The sequence below is a fragment of the Telmatherina bonti genome, assembly GCF_933228915.1.
Source record: "Telmatherina bonti genome assembly, chromosome: 4".
NCBI lineage: Eukaryota > Metazoa > Chordata > Actinopteri > Atheriniformes > Telmatherinidae > Telmatherina > Telmatherina bonti.
In genome coordinates, this window is record NC_136622.1 from 11,596,617 (window position 1) to 11,617,862 (window position 21,246).

The 21,246-nt window shown below is 39.8% G+C and overlaps 2 protein-coding genes across 3 annotated transcripts in view; both read left to right on the forward strand.

Moving 5' to 3' along the window:
* arhgap4b (Rho GTPase activating protein 4b) overlaps positions 1–12,315 on the forward strand; it is a 39,368-nt gene extending 27,053 nt beyond the window's left edge. For both annotated transcript variants that reach the window (XM_079239079.1, XM_079239078.1), the window contains exons 17-24: positions 1,354–1,459; positions 1,614–1,841; positions 2,739–2,794; positions 2,956–3,127; positions 4,441–4,533; positions 6,214–6,321; positions 8,599–8,695; positions 10,002–12,315. In XM_079239079.1, the coding sequence (XP_079095205.1) occupies positions 1,354–1,459; positions 1,614–1,841; positions 2,739–2,794; positions 2,956–3,127; positions 4,441–4,533; positions 6,214–6,321; positions 8,599–8,695; positions 10,002–10,196 (1,055 nt within the window). In that variant the 3' untranslated portion in view covers positions 10,197–12,315. The remainder of the gene's footprint in view (positions 1–1,353; positions 1,460–1,613; positions 1,842–2,738; positions 2,795–2,955; positions 3,128–4,440; positions 4,534–6,213; positions 6,322–8,598; positions 8,696–10,001) is intronic.
* A 2,732-nt stretch (positions 12,316–15,047) lies between these two features.
* On the forward strand, positions 15,048–19,170 carry cav4b (caveolin 4b). Its single transcript, XM_079239804.1, has 4 exons — positions 15,048–15,241; positions 15,733–15,943; positions 17,771–17,958; positions 18,626–19,170. Exons 2-4 carry the CDS (start codon positions 15,734–15,736, stop codon positions 18,807–18,809), a joined length of 582 nt encoding a protein of 193 aa, XP_079095930.1. The 5' UTR covers positions 15,048–15,241; position 15,733; the 3' UTR covers positions 18,810–19,170.
* The last annotated feature ends 2,076 nt before the right edge of the window (positions 19,171–21,246 follow it).

A 21,246-nucleotide genomic window follows, 5' to 3' on the forward strand; every position in this document is an offset into this window, starting at 1 on the left:
AAAAAAACTTGTCAAAGTGGGTTTAAACTCTTTCTTATGCATGTTTTTTTTTTTTAAAAAAAACAAACAAACAAACTGGAGCTTCATGTAACTACAGAGCATAGTACCACACACATAAGGTAGCTTTTAAATTTTACATATTTATTCAGTGAACTGGAAAAGGGTTGGTTTGTGTTTCTAATCTCTGCCACTGTTTCCTTTTTTATTCCTGCAGTGATGTGCCAGATGTGCCAGGGTTATGCCAGGCCATGTTTCACTTCATACAAGTCAAGTCAAATCTAGTTTTATAGGACAACCTCAGTTGGCCAAAGTCCTGCACAGGATGCACCATAAAACATCAGATAACTATAAAACCAAGAAAAGATGCACCCCTAAGGAAACAACCAAATAATCAAACTGTGAAATAATTAGATAAAACAAAACTGAAAAAATAAAAAGGTTGAAAAGGGCCAAGACAACCTGTGTCAATAGAACTAAAAGCCAAGGAGGAAAGATGTGCTTTCAGCAGCTCTGACCTGGTCATGCAGGCTGTCCCACAGGTGGGGGGGTCTACAGTGAAAAGGCCGAGTTTCCACCCGAAGAGCAGTCAGTAAAAGTTAAGTAGACCTAAGGACTTCTGGCTGCAGGAGCTCAGGCTAATAACTGGAATGGAAATAACAAAACATTTAAAAACAGATTTAAAAAACATTAAAATCTTTTAAAAAATGTCAGGACGCCATTTTTTTCATGCAAAGGAGCATGAACTGGGCTAATGCGGTCGAAGCGCTTTGTCATTTAGAATATTGTGACGCTTCATCAGAGAAGGTTTATCGAGACCTACTAGGACACTGTTGATGACGTAATCTATTCATGACAGAATTAAAGAATTGATCGCAGTCTCTAGCAGAGGTTGAGCAAGGTAGAGCCAAGCTTAGAGTCTCAGCTGAAAAACACTCGTTTTGACCACTGAACTCATCTGTTTGCTGAACTTAAACTGGTGTACGAGGTGTACAAAAAAAACTAAAGTCAGCAACAGCACTGTCAAAATTGTGTAGCAAAGTCTGGTTTGCAAAAACAAATGTCTGATTTTATGTTGTTTAGGTTGAGGAAGTGCTGGTTTTCAGGGCCAGACACATCATCAGCCAAACAGTGAGCGACAGCAGAGTAACCAGTTAGACGCAGGTCGTTAAAAACTTCATCACTATTTACACAGCCGACCAATACGGAACCTGTCTGCTGGTTCTCTGCTATCACTACGTTCTCAGAGAGTTGAAGCACTTGAGAAGCTGTAACTGGAACACATGACAACACGATGGGAAGTTTTGCCTTTGTTCATCTCAGCATGTTGCTGTTTTCCTTTTCTGTCGTCTTCAGAAATAGAGGAAGAGGTGGAGAAAGCTGCTCATATTAAAGCGGTCCTTTCCACCTTCCCGCGGCCCCTCCTCATCGTGATGCGTTACCTCTTTGCTTTCCTCAATCAGTAAGCTGCAACAAAATTCAGTGTGGGATGTTCTCTCATTTCAAATGACTGCCGTGGTTATAAAACTAGACACATACACACACACACACACACACACACACACACACACACACACACACACTGAAAATAGCATGTGTGCTTTTTTTCCCCCCAGTGTGTCTCAGTACAGCGATGAGAACATGATGCAGCCCTATAACCTGGCTGTTTGCTTCGGTCCGAGCCTCCTGAGAGGGATGGATTCTGATGACGCTGTTGCTAGGCAACCACAAGTTAACGACCTGGTCAAAACCATGATACTCCAGCATGACATCATCTTCCCCAGCCAATCAGAGCTGCCAGGCCCCGTTTACGAGAAGCACATGACTCTGGAGCAGGAGTACTGGTGAGAGATGACTAGTTTAGATGAATTTGAACAAAATTATAATCCCTGAATTTATTGATGCTTTGAGAGCTCCATGCTCTGGATCTTTAGAAGAGACAGGAAAAAAACGCAGCTGTCATCATACGTCGCCAGTATTGCTCCAGTTCTTGTTGTGTTTTGCATGACTAAACATGACTTAACGGAAAAAAATCTGGGGGAAAAAAGGGGATGAGAATGTGATGCAATGAGGAAGCAAATGAACCCACATCTACACATCATGTGATTTTGGGAAGAAAACAAAGGTTGAGTGTATGCACCAAGAACAAGCCAATGAAGAGTAAACAGGAAGAAGAGCTAGAAATAAAGAATGTTGCTTAATCAATTTATCCATACCTGATACCAGTTTGTTTTAATGCGTGATCATGGGTGGCTGCAGCCGAACCCAGCAGATGCAGGGTGCTGCAAGGCAGGGTGCATCCTGAACTAGTTCCTCTTGTTTATAACATTGTTCTTTCTCTGAAATAGTATGTCTCTCTTCATGTGGCTTTAAATGAATGAATAGTAGGTGACTGTCTCCTTAATTAAGTTTCTTTTTCATGATTAAGTTCATAAGTCGATCTCTAAATATGAAAAGCAGCTTCTCTCTTAACATAACTTCCCAAAATCACCATCTGAGAAGGAATCTCTATAAGTCTGTCTGTTTGCTTTATGACTGCTTTGGAATTTATTTATTTTACATTTATCAGATCAGATTTATCTGAAGTTTCACACTTCTGATGGGCTCCACAGAATTGAGCTTTACATGCGACATTACATGAGTGGATGATAAGAGGAAGAGCAGCAGTGTCTGAGTTTGCGTGTCAAACAGTAGAGCGACTGTGCATGACCTCCTGCTTTCATTTTTCTGCTTATGTGCAGCGAACCAATCACAGAGGAGGGAGACGGAGAGACCGAGCATCTGCCCAGTGAGGACGGTCAGTCCTCACACAAACGTTAAGCATACTGTTGGAAATGCACCAATTCCCCTATTTTACACATATGTAACATAAGCCGTCTGTGGATAATCACTCCAAACCATGATTAATGCAGGAATCATGAGATTTTCCGGTGAAATTTGTTAATAATGTATGTGCAGAGTGGGAGGCAGTGGCCATGTTCGACTACGTGGCCAGATCTCCAGCGGAGCTTTCCTTCAAGCAGGGAGAGCCTCTGATTCTTCACAGCAAAGCCTCCTGTGACTGGTGGAGAGGAGAAGTGGGGGGGGTTAAAGGTCTCATTCCTCACAAGTACATCAGCGTGCTGGAGGGGTGAGTAAAAGTTCTGTATTTTAGAGCCTTTCTGGTAAAAAGGATCAAGATAATCCTTGATAATCAGATCAGATAGATGGATCATGACATAATTACCAGTAAAGTGTCAGTTTCTGGGGAGCCGAATGCCAGCTGAACAAAGCACCTGACATTGTCTTACACACTGTCACACTTTATCTCCTCCAAACTGATAAAATCCACCTTTTATCCACACAATTTATCAAAAGTTGTTTTTCAGAACATCGTTAAGGCATTTACTGCACTGTAAGAGTTACGGTTTCCATGGAGACGGATTGTTTCTTTCTTTTTTCTTTTAATCAATCCTTAATCATTTTGTTTAAGTGCTACAACTTTGATGTTTAACTTCACTGTAGTGCTCAGCCGACAGAATGACCAAAACACGGTGATTAATGTTACCTTGTGTCTTATATATATTTAATTAAAGAATTAAATATATATTTAAAAAAATTATATATACAGTTGTGCTCATATTTATTCACAACCTTTCATTAAAGAAGGAAAAAAACAGCTGCCTGGAAAAGAAGTTGAAATTGACAAAAGTAATAATAAATAAAAATTTTATAAAAATCATGACATTATTTTCTAATTCTGGTTCAATATAAATATTTTTTTAAAAAGCAAACAAATAAGATAATTTATTACATATTACATCACTAACAAACTAATATTTAGTTGAACAATTCTTTAATGTTTCCGCTACAGTCAGGTGTTTTCTGTTCCTTTCAGTCAGACTTCTGCACCTGTTGACAGGTATTGTGTCCCACTGTTCAACAGAAAAGTGCTCTAATTTGTCCAGGACCAATTTGTTTGTTTGTTTGGTTTTTTTTTCTTCAACTCAATTAAATGAAAAAAACAGTGTCTTATTTTAATAAATTATATTTTTGCAGATTTTTTGTTATTGTTCCTTTTTTAAGTCTCCAGTTATTTGAGTGACTGTTGTAAATTCAGCCTTTTCTTTAATGAAAGGGGATTAATACATATAAGCACAACTGTATGTATATATATATATATATATATATATATATATATATATATATATATATATATATATAAAATATATAACATCATCATTAGTTGTACAAAAGCAGCATTTCTGTAGAGATGACAGATAAATAGAAATTAGTATTTTATCCAGTAGCTTCAAGATTTTTCAGCCAGTTTGTCCAGTTAACGTCTCATTTTAATCCCTCCCACATTTATTTTTTATTGTCTGTCTTTTCTCATTGAATTTTTACTGGTCACAGTTTTGAAAGTAAAATATTGTCTGTATATCGCTCTCTCTCTCTCCTAAGGCCTGAACGGGGGAAAAGAGATGAAGGAGGAGGAGGCGGAGGCAGCACGGGAAATCTAACAGTAGAAGATCCACATATGGAAAACACAACTCGGTACACACAGGGATACACACACACACACTAAATAAACACTCAAATTCACTTAAGAGCAGGGGGGCCCAAACTTTTAGCCTGTAAGTCTCAAAGTGAAAATGTACGACTGAGCCAAGCAGCGATTTCTTTGGGTGAAACACAAATAAATGAAAATCATATTTCTTTGCATTATTGTTCATGCATACAAATGCATTTTTTCTAATCAGTGCAAATAACTTGTGACACGTATCAATACAGCAAAATGACAATAAGGACATGGTTTCCATGACAACAAACAATCATTGCAGGCGCTAAATCGCAACCAGGTATCTGGTAAAATGTCTTGAGCAACAAACGTGTGTTTGCAGTGGGACACATGAGTCTGATATTTGGTCATTCCCACTCCGTGTTGTTATACCTGACACTGACAAGGTGAGTGTGTCTCCGAGCTGGGAGTCAGTCAGGGTACGTCCGAGTTCATGATGCTGAAAGTCGGTTCACATATGAGAGTGAAAGCATCACCTGTGCAGATTTCTTAATGTGCAGGTTTTTTTTCAGTTGCTACGTTTACATGGGAGTTTTAATTCCTGTTTAATTCTGAATAAAACCGCTTTAAACTGATGAAAATGTAAACACTTAATTCCTAATGCTAATTTCTATTTGGTATTAAACTTAATTCCCATGAAAGTGGCTGCTTTATTCGCGTTTTAATTCCGATCTATTTAATTCCTCTGTCATGTAAACCTTTATTCCGCTCTAAGTTAATTCCGGTCGTTCTGAGCATGCTCGTTACCTTGCCCTGTCCCGATGACGTGCGTTGTTTTGCCTCCCGTGTTCGGCGGTCTGTCTTTCTTCTCCTTCTCAGTTGCTGCAGAAAGTGAAGTAGTATGCTGGTGTTGAGCTGGTACATCAATTTTATAATAAAAATAGTGCCGAAACTGGTTCTTATTATGTAGGTTTTACAAGTTACGACTGAAAAGACGAGAAGCAGGGAGACAACTTTCACCTTCTGTCCAATCAGAACCCTTCCCAACCCGCTGCTCTAAAGAGGAATTGTGTTAGGACGTGTTTCATGTAAACCATTCTGAATTATTATTTTCATGTAAACTCTTAGGAGTATACTTTAATTACGCATTATTTAATCCCAAATTAGTAATTCCAAATAACAAAACATCATGCAACCATACCCACTGAAGCTTGCATGTAGAAGTTCTTCAGCTTCAGTGACATGAATCTGTCTCCGTTCCATATCTCCGTATCTGTGCATTTTATGGTCTTTTTCTAAAGTCCATAAAACGCACAGCAAACTCTCTGTTTAGATTGCTGACATGTTCTGCGTGTTCAGGCAGTATTTCCTCTCCTAAGTTTACGTCTCAGACTGGGGAAGTGGAAAAAGAGTAAACCTGATAGAGGAAAATGTTTGTTATGGCAGATCCACCAAGTGTGACAAACTAAATGGTTTGTCACACTTTGCAAGTCAGATTTCAACAGGCTGGTGGGTCAAATTTGACTCACAGCCTCTACTTTGGGCACCCCTGCTTTAGAGTTTATGATCACACACAGATTAACACACTGAGTATGCATGTACACACGTTTATAAATGGATGTGAACACACACATATACACTAAGACACATGAATACAAGCTCACGCGCAGTCATCGGAACAGTACGAGTCACAAAGTTTCTGCATGTGTTGACAGGATGCGGGTGAACAGTGATAGTGCTTCGTTGCCGGGGAGACAGAGAGGAAGTGAGGCGAGCCCAAGCCGAAAGCCACAAACTTCCCCCGTCACACGACACTTACCAGTGTAAGCTACACACACAGAGCACACTGAACACACAGATCAAATGTTCAGACAGCAGATTCAAGTCATTTCACACAGAAAAATTCATTACGAGAGAGCTAGTTCAACCGTCCCGCGTTACAACTCCGTAACTACTACAACTACTGGGCGAGCAGAGTTTTACTGCTCGTCCAGTGAAAGATCGAGTCCAATTAAACCAGAGTTTACAAGGTCTAAGGGAAAAACTAATTGTTTAGTGATTAAAAAAAATGGGAGAAAAAAAAGTAGAAGCCACAATCAAAAAGAAGATCACCATTACAATGAAAAGAGCAAAATGGACAGTAATACATGTCAGCTACTGTAGGTCACTTTGCTTTAGAGATTAAAACAAACAAACAGTCTTTTAACTAAACCTAAATGAAAAAGTAAAACCCCACAATTCTAAAATCTGTAACAGAATTGAGCCGGATGGAAAAGTGTGTGTGCTTCCAGTGCTTAAGAATAAACGCTGAACCCATAAGAGCTTCTGCCCAAAAGAATCTAAATGTAAAAAGCCTCACGCACATAAAATACAATGTAAGAAAAGCAGCCCTAATTAAAAGCTGAAGTTTGTAACTATAAACTATAATTGTGTTTGTAAGAAATCATTATGCTAAATGAATTATCATATTTGCTTGTTTTTTCGTTGTTTTTTCTGTCCTTAATGAGCAGCGACTTCCTATGTATCTATGAGCTCTAAGAGTTCCTTTTACACAGAATAAAAAGTCATATTCTCAAATAACAAGTGAGTTTAATTTAATTGTACCATGGTCAGTGAGAATTGTAATGCCCACTGGCGTGCGTTATTTTCATGTACAAGCACAGCAACGTGCTAATCAGCTGGTTCAGATCAGCTGGCTTTTGACAGGTGAATAAGAGAAACTCGTTGTAGCTTGACAACACTTGTTTAGCATCCAAACTACATTGATGCCAACATTAAATAGTTTTCATACTTTAGCATATTTAGCAAAAAAAACATTAAACAAGTGTTCAGCATGTGGGACCATGGTATAAGTGGATTAAACAACTCAGATCAGTGCGTTACATGGTTTCAATGCGCTGCACGTTGTGCTGTTCTAGACTCCGCGTCGTGCATTAAAACCGTTTAATGCACGACTGCTTGTTGTTTAATCCACACAAAAGAGGCAAAGCTGAGCTGAACTAACCAAGATGTAGCAGAGGAAAGCGAAGACAGTTGGGGAAGTGAAAGGAATCCAGTCCACAGACTGAAGTATTGCTCGGATCGCTGTGTACAAGAAGACAGAGGTTGGGAGTCATAACAACTAATAATGGAATAAGTGAGCCTTTTTATGTATGCTGGGATTGATTTATCAGTCAGTTTTAGGATTTCCAGTTATACTTTGTGGTCACCACTGTCTGTGGTTGCAAAAGGGAAGTGTGGATTTCTGGGCTAATCTCATGAATTTGCCTGAACTTTGTCAGCTTGAATAACTTATACAAATAGCAGGAATGGCAGCTCCAGGTGTGCAGAAGTGTTTGAAACTCCAAATGCTTCTGTCAGGATCTGCATGCCAACAGCAGACATGACTGTGTGAATAAAACCGGTTGCTCTGAATGACAAAGACAACAAAGAAAATCCCTGAACGCTACTTCTGTTCAGTACTCTGATGTCAGCGTGTTTCAGTTCTTTCTTTTACACACTGAAATCTTTGTGTGCTGGTTCACTTTCACCACTGCCCTTCAGAAAAAAGCATCCAAAAAGGACTAAATTCGCTATTAGCTCTTTAGCATTAGCAACATATGCAATAAAACAGGCCTGGCAGATATGTTCAGTCTTAAAATGCATCAAAATCCAAATTTTTCAAGAGAAAATTGGACACTTAAAGCTGGGGTAGGTAATGTTGCTCAGAGACATTTTTTTTTTAGTCTGGGTGAAGTGGTTCCTCACCCTGATAGTAGTCTGTACATTTTGTAATCATAAACATTAAAGTCAGAATTAAAGTCAGACCTCTCACTTTACTGTAAATCTGTAAAAACTCTGACCAATTAAAACGTTTGGACTGAAACGCAGTTGTTCATTTCTTATTTAAAAAAAAATCACGCAAGGATCAAAACCAGAGGAGGAGGAGCCAAGACAGGGCGCCACTTTCACATCTTGCTAGCTCCCCAACACTACCTACCCCAGCTTTAATATGATCCTTCCTGATTTTAATTTACTAAAATAAAACATAAAGCATGGTCAAAATCTGCTGTCCTTAAGTCATGTGTTGTTTTATCAGGTCCCATTTATCTTCTTTCCAGGTCTCAGGAGCGAAGACACACTTTGGACACCCTGAGACAGGGCAGACTTACAGACCGACCTCCGTTTCTTCAAGCTGAACGAACACAAATTGATAAGGTTTGTAGTTTATCCTATTCAGCTGCTGTTTGTTTTTAATCAGTTTTCATTCTTACATATAGTTGTGCACGTCTGGGAGAACGTTTTTTTTGTTCACGCATAGACAAAATTAGCATGTAGAGTAACCGTTATATGTGATTATAACTAAGCTAAGTTCGAAGTCTCCTTTAGCAGATCATCAGACTATAATTTTCATCATGGTTTATCAGTCAACAATTTATCCTGGCTAATTTCACCGCCTCCCAAACTGCATTCTGTACCTTCAATGTGAGTTAAAGGTGGAGTATGTAAGATTTTCAATAATTTAAAAAAAATGAACTAATAAAATAACTACTATCATAATTAGATAGTTTTTTTTTTTTTTAACATGTAGGTTCCAGTCTGTCCATATTTGATGCGTTGTTAAATTGCAAGTTTAATTAATGACAAATGACAAAAAGCACTTTTTTTTACTGGTAGGCAAACATTTAAGAAGGGTCTTTGTTATTAATTAAACTTTTAATTTAATAACACATCAAATATGGACAGACTGGAACCTACATGTTAAAAAAAACTACCTAATTATGATTGTAGTTATTTTTTAGTTTTTTTTTTTTTTAAATATTGAAAATCTTACATACCCCACCTTTAAGGACAAGACCCTAAACATGCAGTTATCAGACTTTGTTTGGAATTTATTTTTCAACTTTTTGTGAATAATTTGTACGTTCAGAAGACAGTTGAGGTAAAGTTTTAATCTTTTATACACTCACTTGCAGTAACCAAGAAACATAATCTGGAATCTTTCTTCTCTCTTTTTTAAATTTATGTAGACATAGACGCATTTACAGACTCATATGAAAACCGCAAGATAAACCCAAATTCGTCTAAAAATATGGAGACGATCTTTCTGCTTTTTTCATCACACTTCCTGCTGAACTCCTGTGGACTTATCTGTATTGTGGTAAAGTGAAGAGACTGGAGGAACCTTTACAGATATCTGATGCTATCAGACTTTTCAGGACAGTGAGATTTAATGCATTTATAGCTAACAATGGCTAAGAGGACCCATGAAAATTTGTATATAAAAATGACAGAATTTAATGACTTTTTGCACATATGATGACATAATTATTCCGTTCATGTGAACTTGTTTGCATTGTCCTAAAACTGTTGGAAAAATGCTGTGAATTAGCATGAATGCGGCCTTCTTACAGCATCCTGTTAAGTCAAAAGACTCGGACTTCACTGGAAAAGAGACAGAAGCAGTGTTTTTATGTCTCTGTGCTTCATTTGCTGTTCGTCTCTTCCCCTCTTGATCTCTCAGGAGGTGATCAGCCGTCAGATGAACTCTGTGTTCAAGGAGCTCCTGTCTCGCCAGCCTCCAGTGCAATCGCCTGCCCTCACCACCCCTGCAGCCCCCGCTCCCTCGTCCTCTTCCCCTCTTCCTCAAGCTGCCCCTTCTGCCAAAAAAGGAGGATTTGGTCTCAGAGGACGAGCTATTTTCAGACCGGTGGACTAAAACAGAGGACAACAGGGGAATTTTTCATTCATTGTTTGACGATGATGATTATTAAGCTGATGCCAGTGAGGCATTTGGTGAAGATCTTGATTTATTTTTTTGACATTGACACGTGTATAATAATATGTCTGCTATCTCATAGTGCCACTAGTCTCAGTGCCGTGTAACTGTATGTCAAGTGTGTCTGTTTTCCAGCTGGGTTTGGTCTGTTTTACGTTCTGATCTGCTTTGTTCTTTAGGCTTTTACAACTTTTGGGGAGTCAGGAATGTGACTTCACCAGTGAGATCACCAGACTGACTTTTAGAAGTGGTTGACATGGTACTGACTCTACTCCAAAATACTTACGCTGCCCCCTAGTGGCAGGTTTAGGATCAGCTCAGCCCGACGTTTACATCCTTCTAACCCGAAAACTGATCCAGGGCCTGTGTCTAGGAGTGCCTTTACATCTTTTCCTCGAAACATTTATTTGATTTTAAAAGATCAGACATGTTTCTGCTCTGCATTTTATATAAAAAGAGAACCAGGAAGATATTATAGGCCCAAAAGTGTTCAGTATTAAAGACTAAGTTAAGTTTAAAATAATTTATGTTGAAAACTGTGTAAAATATCTGAGTGGATCAGCTATTTGTTAAATAACTGAAAACATCTTTAAAGCTCTGTTTTCTTATGGTAAAAAAAATAAATGGCAATTTTATTTCAAGACCAATATTTTTATTGCAAATGTGCATTATTTTATGGCATTTTTCAGAAACACCTTGATCTCATGCTAATTTTTATGTTTTAGTGTTTTAGTTAGTGTTTAACTTGTGTTTAAATGCTAATTTTATTTGTTATGGGGTTAACCTTAGGGATTGTGTGTACTGTATGGTTAGGTTTTGGCTTCAAATTTTTTCTGTGTAGACACATACAGTAGCTTGACAAAACACTCTTAGAAAATCAGTCGCAAAGACAAAAATGTGAAACCGACCACAGAAAACACGAAAAATCTTCCACCTAAATCTTTGAAGTAGGATTTTTCCGTATGAAAAACAAAAATGGATCCAACTAGCAATCTTATAAGTGAGCCATATTAATATGTTTGAACAACTTTTCAATCTCCTAATTATTTAATTTCTATGTTTTATGCAGATTATTTCTCTGGTTATTTCACTTTTCTCTATTGAACACTTTGAGGCGCCATATATATATCCGCTGGGAAAACTGGAAGTCAGCGTTTTGTTTTTGCATAGCAGCATGCAGTCTTCGAAAACACACTGAAAACACGTTCCCCTTTATATGTGACGCGTGGCCTGAAACACAGGTCGAATCTCAGGGCTTTTGCAGAGGTAAAGATGGGCTAACTCAGGTTTGGCTTTGAAAGAATAAGTTAGAGTTCCTCACTCAGGTCTTTGGTTGAGTTATGCTGCCTTCCATTTGAACTTAATGTTGGAATTTCAGAGTAGCCAGACGAAAACGCCCTTCTCTCCAAGATTTCTGACAGGAAGTCAGAGAAACTGTACATAACTCCAACTTAAATTTGAAGATAGCAGCTCTGTGCATAAAAAAAGAAGTAAAAGCAGTTTGCTTCCCTTCAGTCCAACGCACAACATATTTTTATATTATTTGCTATGCACCACTATAAAATGGCTTTCCAGAAACCGATTCATAATTCCTAAACTACTAATCACCAGTAGTTTTAACCGTTTAGGTGCAATTGTTCAAATCAGGCGCGATGCCATTCCTGGCACCATCTTCCAACTTCCAAGTTAAATGGACGGCACCATTAACCTTCAACTGGAAACTGTGCCCTAATCTCAAGAGCCAAAATGGTCCCCATGAGTCACTTCTTCTGGTTTAAACTGTGAAAGCAAAGGTGGCATGTCAGAGCCCTAATTGAAACTCTTGTCTGTTTTATCCATGCAGTTTGCCCCCCCCCCCTTCCTATTTAGTCCCATTCCTATGAAAATGCGTTTCTTGCTTTTTGCAGTGATGTCTGCAAATAACTTGGACTCCAAAAGCATTTAAACCATTCGTACATGCTTTCACCCCCCCCCCACCCCCACCCCCCCGTCCTGTTTTAGTAATGGAAACATGGAAGTAAAGTCATTATTTTGAAGTGGACTCTGCTTCTATGGTAAAAGCAACCTTGTATTTTGGATCATTGTTTAATGATGTCACTAAATTTACTGTATCCAACTGTATATGTGGGTTAAAAAAAAGTACAATAAAGATCAAAAACTGATGAATTATAAGAGTGTGTTTAGTATTTTTAGATGGCATAAATGAATGTTCTGTAGGGGTAACACGCGACGGCTACCTTGTGAAGTACCACATGTATAAACCTGTAAATATAAAATAATGACTCATCACTAAATCTTGGAGCTGGAAATAGGACAAAATGATCCCATCCACTATCTAAAAATGTCTACACCCGTAATGCTGTATCATCCGTGTGCTCGATGTGCACTGTTGAAATTCTGGTTTGTAACATTTAGGTGTATCTGTTGCCATAAGTGGAGCTGCACATTGGCACGGCCAGTAACTCTGGTTTTAATCCAGCTGAGGCTTTTCATGTTTTGAGTTCTCATGCTCTCCTCTATCCTCCCACAAGAAAAGAAAGACATCCTAAGTAAGTGATCATTCAAAACAGACACCGATAATACAAACGACCATGCCGAGTTGTTGGCCATGTGGACTCGTGACCTGTCCCAGTTGTACCCTGCCTGTTACGATGTGATGAGCCTGCCTGCTAATTTGTAAAAAAAAAAAACTCTGGCAAAAATGTAATATTGTAATTCTTTAACTCAAATACAGTCCTGTGAAAGAAAAACAGCAACTTTAATTGGATCTTTATTGTATCAGGACATAGAAGATAAATTGAAAATAAAAAATCACCTGAGACCTCCGAAGCCGTCTTACTGAGGTAGCTTCATGATTAACGCTGGGTTTTCTTTCTTATGATACTGGTCGACTTATTGGTGTAAATCACCATGGTAACTTACGCTTAAAGGCTAACCTGCTCTGCAGCTTGATCTGGATAAGAGATTAAAGATTATAAGAGCACCACTTCCTGACCAGTCAGTTCTCCTGGAACATGAACTGGCCATTCGTAGAACATCCTGTAGACGATGGAGCACAGATGTGAAGGAACGCTTTAGATAGAAGAGTTTTTCGGGATAGATGAAGCTTGTTCTCTACTTGTTTTCTGGAAGGGTTCCCAAGTCTGTTTAGCTTCACTAGGGTTGCATCTGAAATAATGAGGTTAATCATAATGGTGACATATTCTTGTCACGCTGAGGAATTGATACCCCAACCCTGAACACGATTCAACGAGCTCCTGAGCCTCAAAATAACCTGATGGAAAATATAAAGGAAAGGAAAGAACTGTGGAAATGCTCGGTCTGAATCATCTGGGCTGTGATACAGTGACATTTTAGTGAACAGTGCTATCCATTTATGTTGTCTGATGAATTAATAGTGTATAATTTCACAAATGCATGCATTAACAGAGTCAGAGATGTCTGTCAGCATTCCTTCTTGGCTGTTGCTGTGGCAACCGAGTTGGTTTTAGCTTGGATGATGTGTGTGATTAGTTCATATATTTTAGGAATAAATGTCCTGCAGGGTGAAGTAGGCTGCTCTGCAGCTTTTCTGCAGGCTTGCAATTGGTCAGATGCTGCAAACACCACTCCTTCTATTAGAGTGTGTAGTGATCAAGATGGGAAAAGTCTGGATTCAATTATCGAGTCGATGACCATCTTCTTGGTACCGCTGACCAATATGTCAAATATCCCAGGTTGTTACCCAGGTAACAGAGAGATATCATGGGTATGTTATCCAGCTTCATGGTGCAGGCGTTTGGTCTTAAAACAAGATGAAAGCAGCCTTACGTAAAACAACAATACAGACATATTACATGGTGTGTTTTTTGGGGAAAAAAAATCAAAGCTATAATACAGAAGCTGAGAATGGGAACTGAGTTGCAGTAGCTTCGTCTTGTATGACTACTTTTAGCAGCAAAAGCTCAAGTCATTGTTCCCTGGTTGATTTTTTCAGTCTTTCACATTGCTGTGGAGGAGTTTAAGAACCCCCTCTTCTTTTTAATGTTGTCTCAGTTGGTTGAAGTTTGCAAGTTTAATCCACTCCACAGCATTTGAGTTTTACTTTTATTGGGGGTTTTTTTGTTGTGGGTTTTTTGCACAAAGTGAAATATTCTGTGACGACAATTTTCAAGAAAATGAAGAAGCGTCTTGACTGTTTTCTGTCTGTAAATTATATTTCTCATCATAGAATGATGGATAGCAAATTGTTTGGATTCCTGGATACCTTCCAGATTAATAAACAGCAGCAGTTGCTTCCCTAAGATCATGGCTGGCGTCTTTTAATCAGATTATAAAACGCAGCACTTCGCTGCAACTCACCTTCTCATGGAAGATGCAGGAGTGTGCATTGTGTTTTTTCTTGACAGTTTTTGAATGTTGGTAAAGTTTTTCATATATTATTATTTTATATAAGTAATATCAAGATCTAATAAGGACCAAATGGTTTTTGAGATGTTAAGACCGGATATTTCCCTTTTTTAAAAGGCTTCGTAACTTCAGATGTCTGCAAGTTTACTGCCAGATTTCTTTAAGTTTAATGCATTTTACTTTCCAGTTTATACTAATGTGCACATTCTCCTTCCATTATATTTAAGATGTGACGGGTGGGTTTCAACATTGTTTCACTTTCTGATGTCAAGACAGCTCCCCAAATGCTGTAATGTGATCTTTTGGACCCATTCGCTCCTCTTCTTAAAATAACCCATTCCCATAGCTAACCAAGACCTTCACACACACTAACGCACACACAGCATAGGAAGCACTGTACCACATTAGCACTTCTGCAGCTCTAAGTCAGAGTCAAACCCTGCAGATGTCTGTGTATTCATCTGACCGTATGCTGTATATGCCTTTCTAACTGTGAGGGATGAAGCTGCTGAACATTGACATCTAGGATTAACACTGCATCCTCACTTTGCAAGCCTTGCTCATTCATTAAGAAATAATTAAGCATTTCCAGAAAGGTAAGTGAGACTTGATTCATCTTCTAAAACGTTGGTATTGCAGATCTGCTGGAATGACTTTTTAACATGCAAAGGAGCTGAATCTTACTTTGCACCACTTGAAGTGTGTGTGTTGAATGTATCTCCCGATTGATACATGCAAGCTGATAAAAAAAAAAAAAAAGAGGAGCTTTCAAGATTTACTTGCAAACTGCATTAAAAAATGTTTTTTTTTCTTAATTATACTCCTCATAAAGAATGTTAAGCAGCATGTGTGTCTCATTTTGAGAAATAAATCTGAAACTCACCAGCTGCTATTTACAGATTTTGGTGTGGCATCTTTTTTTGGGGGCTAAAGAACAGGTGGTGGTGCAGAGCTCAGCTCGCTGTTACACTCAGCACCCCTGCAGTCTACTGGAGGAGTGTGTCTGTGCATGTGTGTGTGCGGGTTGACTTACTAAATGTAGGTATCCCCATAACAAACACACAGTTATACCTTTTCCTTTGACAAGGATGATGATGGTGAGCGATGACAGCTTAGTGGAGTGCAAGATTGATGACAGCGATGAAGAACAGATAAACGCTCCTCCTCCTCCTCCAGAATTTGCATCTAAAGCTTCAACTCCAGCTCCTACACCTCCAACTCCTCCTACCACCCCCACCACAGCCGCTCCCATTCCCCCTGTCAACAGAGACCCAAACGGCATCAACCAGCACCTAAAGGTCCCATTTCGCTTTGTCTTCTATTGTTATTCCGTTTATTCTGTCGTGACCTTGTTAGCGCCTGCAAATTTACTGAATGTGTTTTGAACAGTAATAGTTTAAAATGAATAATAAAGTGCATAACAATGCATCAACATGATGACATCGAGTCATGATCGATTCTCCAATAACATCGATCCAAAACAGGTTGAAAAACATGGTAAACTATTTACAGTTGTTTTATTCTAAAAACTGAATGAATTTGATGAAAAAAAAAAGCCTGAATGTCTGAAAGTGTTGTGCAACAATGATTAAATGTCCAGAATGTTTCATTTTATAACTTGTTTACTTTACTAAACAAGTTCTAAAAAAAAAAAAAAGACATGATAAATTCTTTGTAGAAGCTATTTTTGCAGATTTTTTTTCAGTATTTGTGTAAATAAAAAACTAAATCAGCATCTATCTAATCCAGTGTTTTGCAATTCCGATCCTCAGCCCCCCCGCATGTTTTGGATACGATCCTCCTCCAAAGCACAAGTCAGATTATTGAACTTCCTTATCAAGTTCTTTGCAGCCTGTTAACAAGCCCTTGATTTCATTCAGGTGTGTTAAGGTAGGGTTGCCTATAAAACATGTGGGGCAGGGGGTCCAGAGGACAGGAACTGAGAAACACTGATCTAATCAATATAATATGTTGTTGTTGTCAAACTTGTGACATACAACTTCAGCTGACTCCAAAAATCCTGGCAGCATCATTTTCTTTATGTTCATGTTTGTCTCATTTTGGGAGCTGCTAACTTGTGACATACCAGCTTCAGCAACCAACATGTTCATCCTTTGCAGAATGGTTCTTGTACTAGAGTTCCCCGAGGTTCTTGACTGGGTCCAGTATCGTTTGCATCAGAGATATTTTCACCAGAAACTGCTAAAGATAAAAATCTCATCCGAAGCCATTTGTAAGCTGATGACATGAAACCTGTTATGCCTGCACGAAGCGCAACCATGGATGAACCCACTCCTTCTCTGGCTCCTCAGTTATCCAAATACTTATCATGCACACCTGCAACCTGTTAGGCACCGGGCCCTTGAAGCACCAGCTCTACGTTCCCTCTTGTTTGGACCTCGTTCTTGGACAGACTTCCCTTCCTCCTTCCTGTGGCTCTGACTCCTGGTTTTCCCTCCAGATTCCAGCATTTTCTTTTGTTTAGTGAGACTTTCTAAACCCAAATTGAAGTCCCGATAACTCCGCTCTCTCTCTCTCTCTCTCTCTCTATGAGGTTCTTTACAATACTTAAAACTGGAGACTCAACTGATCTTTAGTCTTTAAGCATTTGAGCACTGGCATTGTTTCTGCAGAATACTAAGACAATTTACCTCCAAGTCCGGTGATGTTACATTCCACAGTTGTGTTTTTTTTATTCTCCTTATTCCTTTTTGTGTTGATATCACAACATACGTGCTGGAATGTCTATTTTTACATGCAAATTGAAAGCAGAAAGCAGTCTTATGATGAGGTTACAAAGCTGGAACATTTCTACAAAATCTCTGGAGTGAACGCTGCAGCCATTTATGTACTCATTGCTGACCTTCTGGAAAATCTCTTAAAGGTTTCAGAACTGCAGTAACTCTGTAAAACTGTGGTCTTCTTAAGCATTGTGAGGCAGACGGTTTGCAGCCGTTTATATTGCAGGACAAGCAATAATAACAGCAATATTTTCCAGAATCAGAAGTTTAATAAAAGAGGACAAAACATCAGCAGAGAAAGGTAAACCCTATTTGTATGAAGATTTATCTTTTTGCAAGTCTGTTTTAATGTCTGCTGCCCTCTCTCTTGTTTCTTCTCTGTAGGTAGAAGTCAGTGATGTGCTGGCAGAACCCGCCACACCTCATACCATGGATGGAGTGTGGATTTATAGTGTTGTCGGCTTTGAGAGAACTCGTATTTGGACATATCGCTGCCTATCCTTGCTGTTTGCTGTGCCCTTTGCTCTGCTATGTGGCATTTTACTGGCCATTCTTGCCTGCTTGCGTGTCTGGTATGTTGGAGCCATACGCTGGCAAAGTCATATCCACACCATATCCACATTCTGTCCACAAATCACCACAGGAAATATACAAAATGCAAAGTTGCTTGTCCCATTAGGTGCATCTTGTCCACTCATTACCAATTTCTATCTTTTTTATTTATTTAATCATTGACAATGCTGTGCAAAGGTTTTAAAGCAGCCTTCATTCCTTTGCATTTGGCTTAGAAACCAACAGATTCTCCTGCAATCTTTTAAAGCTCAGTTAAACCATCTTTGGGCTTTCTAAGATCTTTCAAAGTGTTTCTTTAGGCATTGGCAACCCATCCATTAATTCTCAGTCAAGAACTTGTAAAAAAAACTTTTCAAAATTATTTAGCTCTCTTTTGTTTGCCTCTTTTGTCATTTGAACATGTTACAACCTGTACATGGCACATACTGGTCCTGAGGACTGGTACACTGGTATTTGCTGTGGAGATTTTCAGCTTTTTCCTGTTACATTTTGTCTCTTTTTTGGCTTTCTGACCAATGCCCTACCTTTCAGAGAGCTTATTGCATAAAAACATAGCGACCTTCAGTTGAATTGGATGCATCTGACTGCACACACACTGCAGATTGAAACATCTCATCAGGTTTTAATTCGTTTCTAAGTTATTTATTCTCTCATCTCTTTTTCCAGGTTCCTGGTTCCTTGCCTACAGCTAAGCCACACTTTCCTTCCTTGCTTGCGATCCTTGTGTATGTGTGCTGTGAACGTTTTAATTTCTCCCTTCTGTATGTCTTTTGCACTTTGTTGCAGTCAAATCGCCATTTCTCTGTCAAACAAAGGCTTGAATCAAATGAGAGATGACAACACTGTATGAATGTGATGATAAATGATAAATAACTGAAATGGGAAGATAAAAGGGTATTTTGTTGAAAGTGTCTTTTTTTTATTAAATGTTTATTATTTTCATTGGCTAAAATTAAGTTGGTGTAAGATGTATTTCTAATTAAACTGTAATGTTTTTTTGTTTTTTTTACCAAAACATTTGAAAATTAGCCAAATTTCTGTTTCATGCATTCTCTTTACCTTAGAAACACATAGTAAGTTGTGTGAGTGGGTTAAGACAGTGCTTTTAAAGGATTTTTTTTTACTTGTGTGAAACATTTTTAACCCAGCAATTAAACAGAAAATGGTCTCCAAATAAGTAACTTCTCTTGCAATAATTCACACTTTATTAAATACACAGTCTTTTACATGATGTACATACCTGCTGTGGATCCAACGAGAGGCTTTCTAAATGGTTTTCAGCTGAATTTTCTGAATGTTTTCCAAAGTCTTTTTTTTTACAGTGTAATCTTTGTATCTGATGATTTTCAGAGTAATGAGCATTTTAAAGCCACTTTACAATGATCTTTGAATAATTCATGCGTTAAAATAAAAATCACCTAACTCAAGGGATGAACCAGTGCTTTGACATGTAATTGACAACAAAGGGTAGTTTTCCTCCGCCTTCGGGTGGTGGGAAGGGTTCTGACTGTTGTCTGTGTTTATGCACTGAACAGCAGTTCAGACTACCCACCCTTTCTGGAGTCCTTGTAGGGAGTGCTGGAAGGTGCTCCTTCTGGGGACTCCATTGTTCTGCTGGGGGACTTCAATGGTCACGTGGACAATGACAGTGAGACCTAGAGGGGAGCGATTGGGAGGCATGGTCCTCCCTCTCTGAACCAAATGATGTTTTGTTATTGGACTTCTGTGCTCGTCATGGATTGTCCATAACAAACACCATATTCCAAAATAAGAGTGTCCAGATGTACACCTGGCATCAGGATTCCCTGGGCCGCAGTTCGATGATCAATTTTGTAATCGTATCTGTGGCCACATGCCTTAGACACTTAGGTGAAGAGGGAAGCGGAGATATCGACTGATCACCACCTGGTGGTAAATGGTAAATAGACTTGTACTTATATAGCGCTTTTCTAGTCATGCAGACCACTCAAAGCACTTCACACTACTTGTCATATTCACCCATTCACACGCACACTCATACAACACACCTATACGCCGATAGGCACATCGGAGGGCAGCTTGGGGTTCAGTGTCTTGCCCCAGGACACTTCGGCATTTAGTCAGGGGAATTCTGGAATTGATCTCCCAACTTTCCAGTTGAAGGACGACTGTTCTTCCTCCTGAGCAAAAGCCGCTAAAGCCGTGGTGAATTGGCTCAGATGGTGGGGGAGGAAGCCGGTCAGATCTGGCAGGCCCAAACGTGTTGTGAGGGTCTGCTGGGAACGTCTGGCTGAGCCCCCCGTCAGAGCAAGCTTCAACTCCCACCTTCAGCAGAGCTTCAAACGTGTCCTGAGTGAGGCGGGGGACATAGAGTCTGAATGGGCTGTTCCATGCCTCTACTGTTGAGGCGGCCAGCCGGAGCTGTGGCTGTAAGGTAGTTGGTGCCTGTCGTGGCGGTAATCCCAGGACTCGTTGGTGGACACCAGCAGTGAGGGATGCCATCAAGTTGAAGAAGGAGTCCTATCGGGCCTTCTTGGCCTGTGGGACTCTGGAGATGCAGCTTTGGCTGTCGCCAAGGCAAAAACTCGGGCATGGGATGTGTTTGGTGAGGCCATGGAGAAAGACTTCCGGACAGCTTCGAGGCGATTCTGGTCCACCATCCGGTGGCTCAGGAGGGGAAAGCAGTGCTCCGTCAACACTGTGTACAGTGGAGATGGAAAGCTGCTGACCTCAACTCGGGATGTTGTGGGTCGGTGGGGGGAATATTTCGAAGACCTCCTCAATCCTACCAACACGTCTTCCGATGAGGAAGCAGAGCTGGGGGACTCAGAGGTGGGCTCTCCTATCTCTGGGGCTGTAGTCGCTAAGGTGGTCAAAAAGCTCCTTGGTGGCAAGGCTCCGGGAGTGGATGAGATCCGCCCGGAGTTCCTTAAGGCTCTGGATGCTGTGGGGCTGTCCTGGCTGACACGCCTCTGCAGCATCGGGGACAGTGCCGATGTATTGGCAGACAGGGGTGGTGGTCCCCCTTTTTAAGAAGGGGGACCAGAGGGTGTGTTCCAATTACAGGGGAATTACACTACTCAGCCTCCCTGGTAAGGTCTATTCAGGGGTCCTGGAGAGGAGGGTCCGCCGGATAGTCGAATCCCGGATTGAGGAGGAGCAGTGTGGTTTTCGTCCTGGTCGCGGAACAGTGGACCAGCTCTATACCCTCTTTGGGGTCCTGGAGGGGGCATAGGAGTTTGCCCAACCAGTCTACATGTGCTTTGTGGACCTGGAGAAGGCGTTCGACCGTGTCCCCCAAGGGCTTC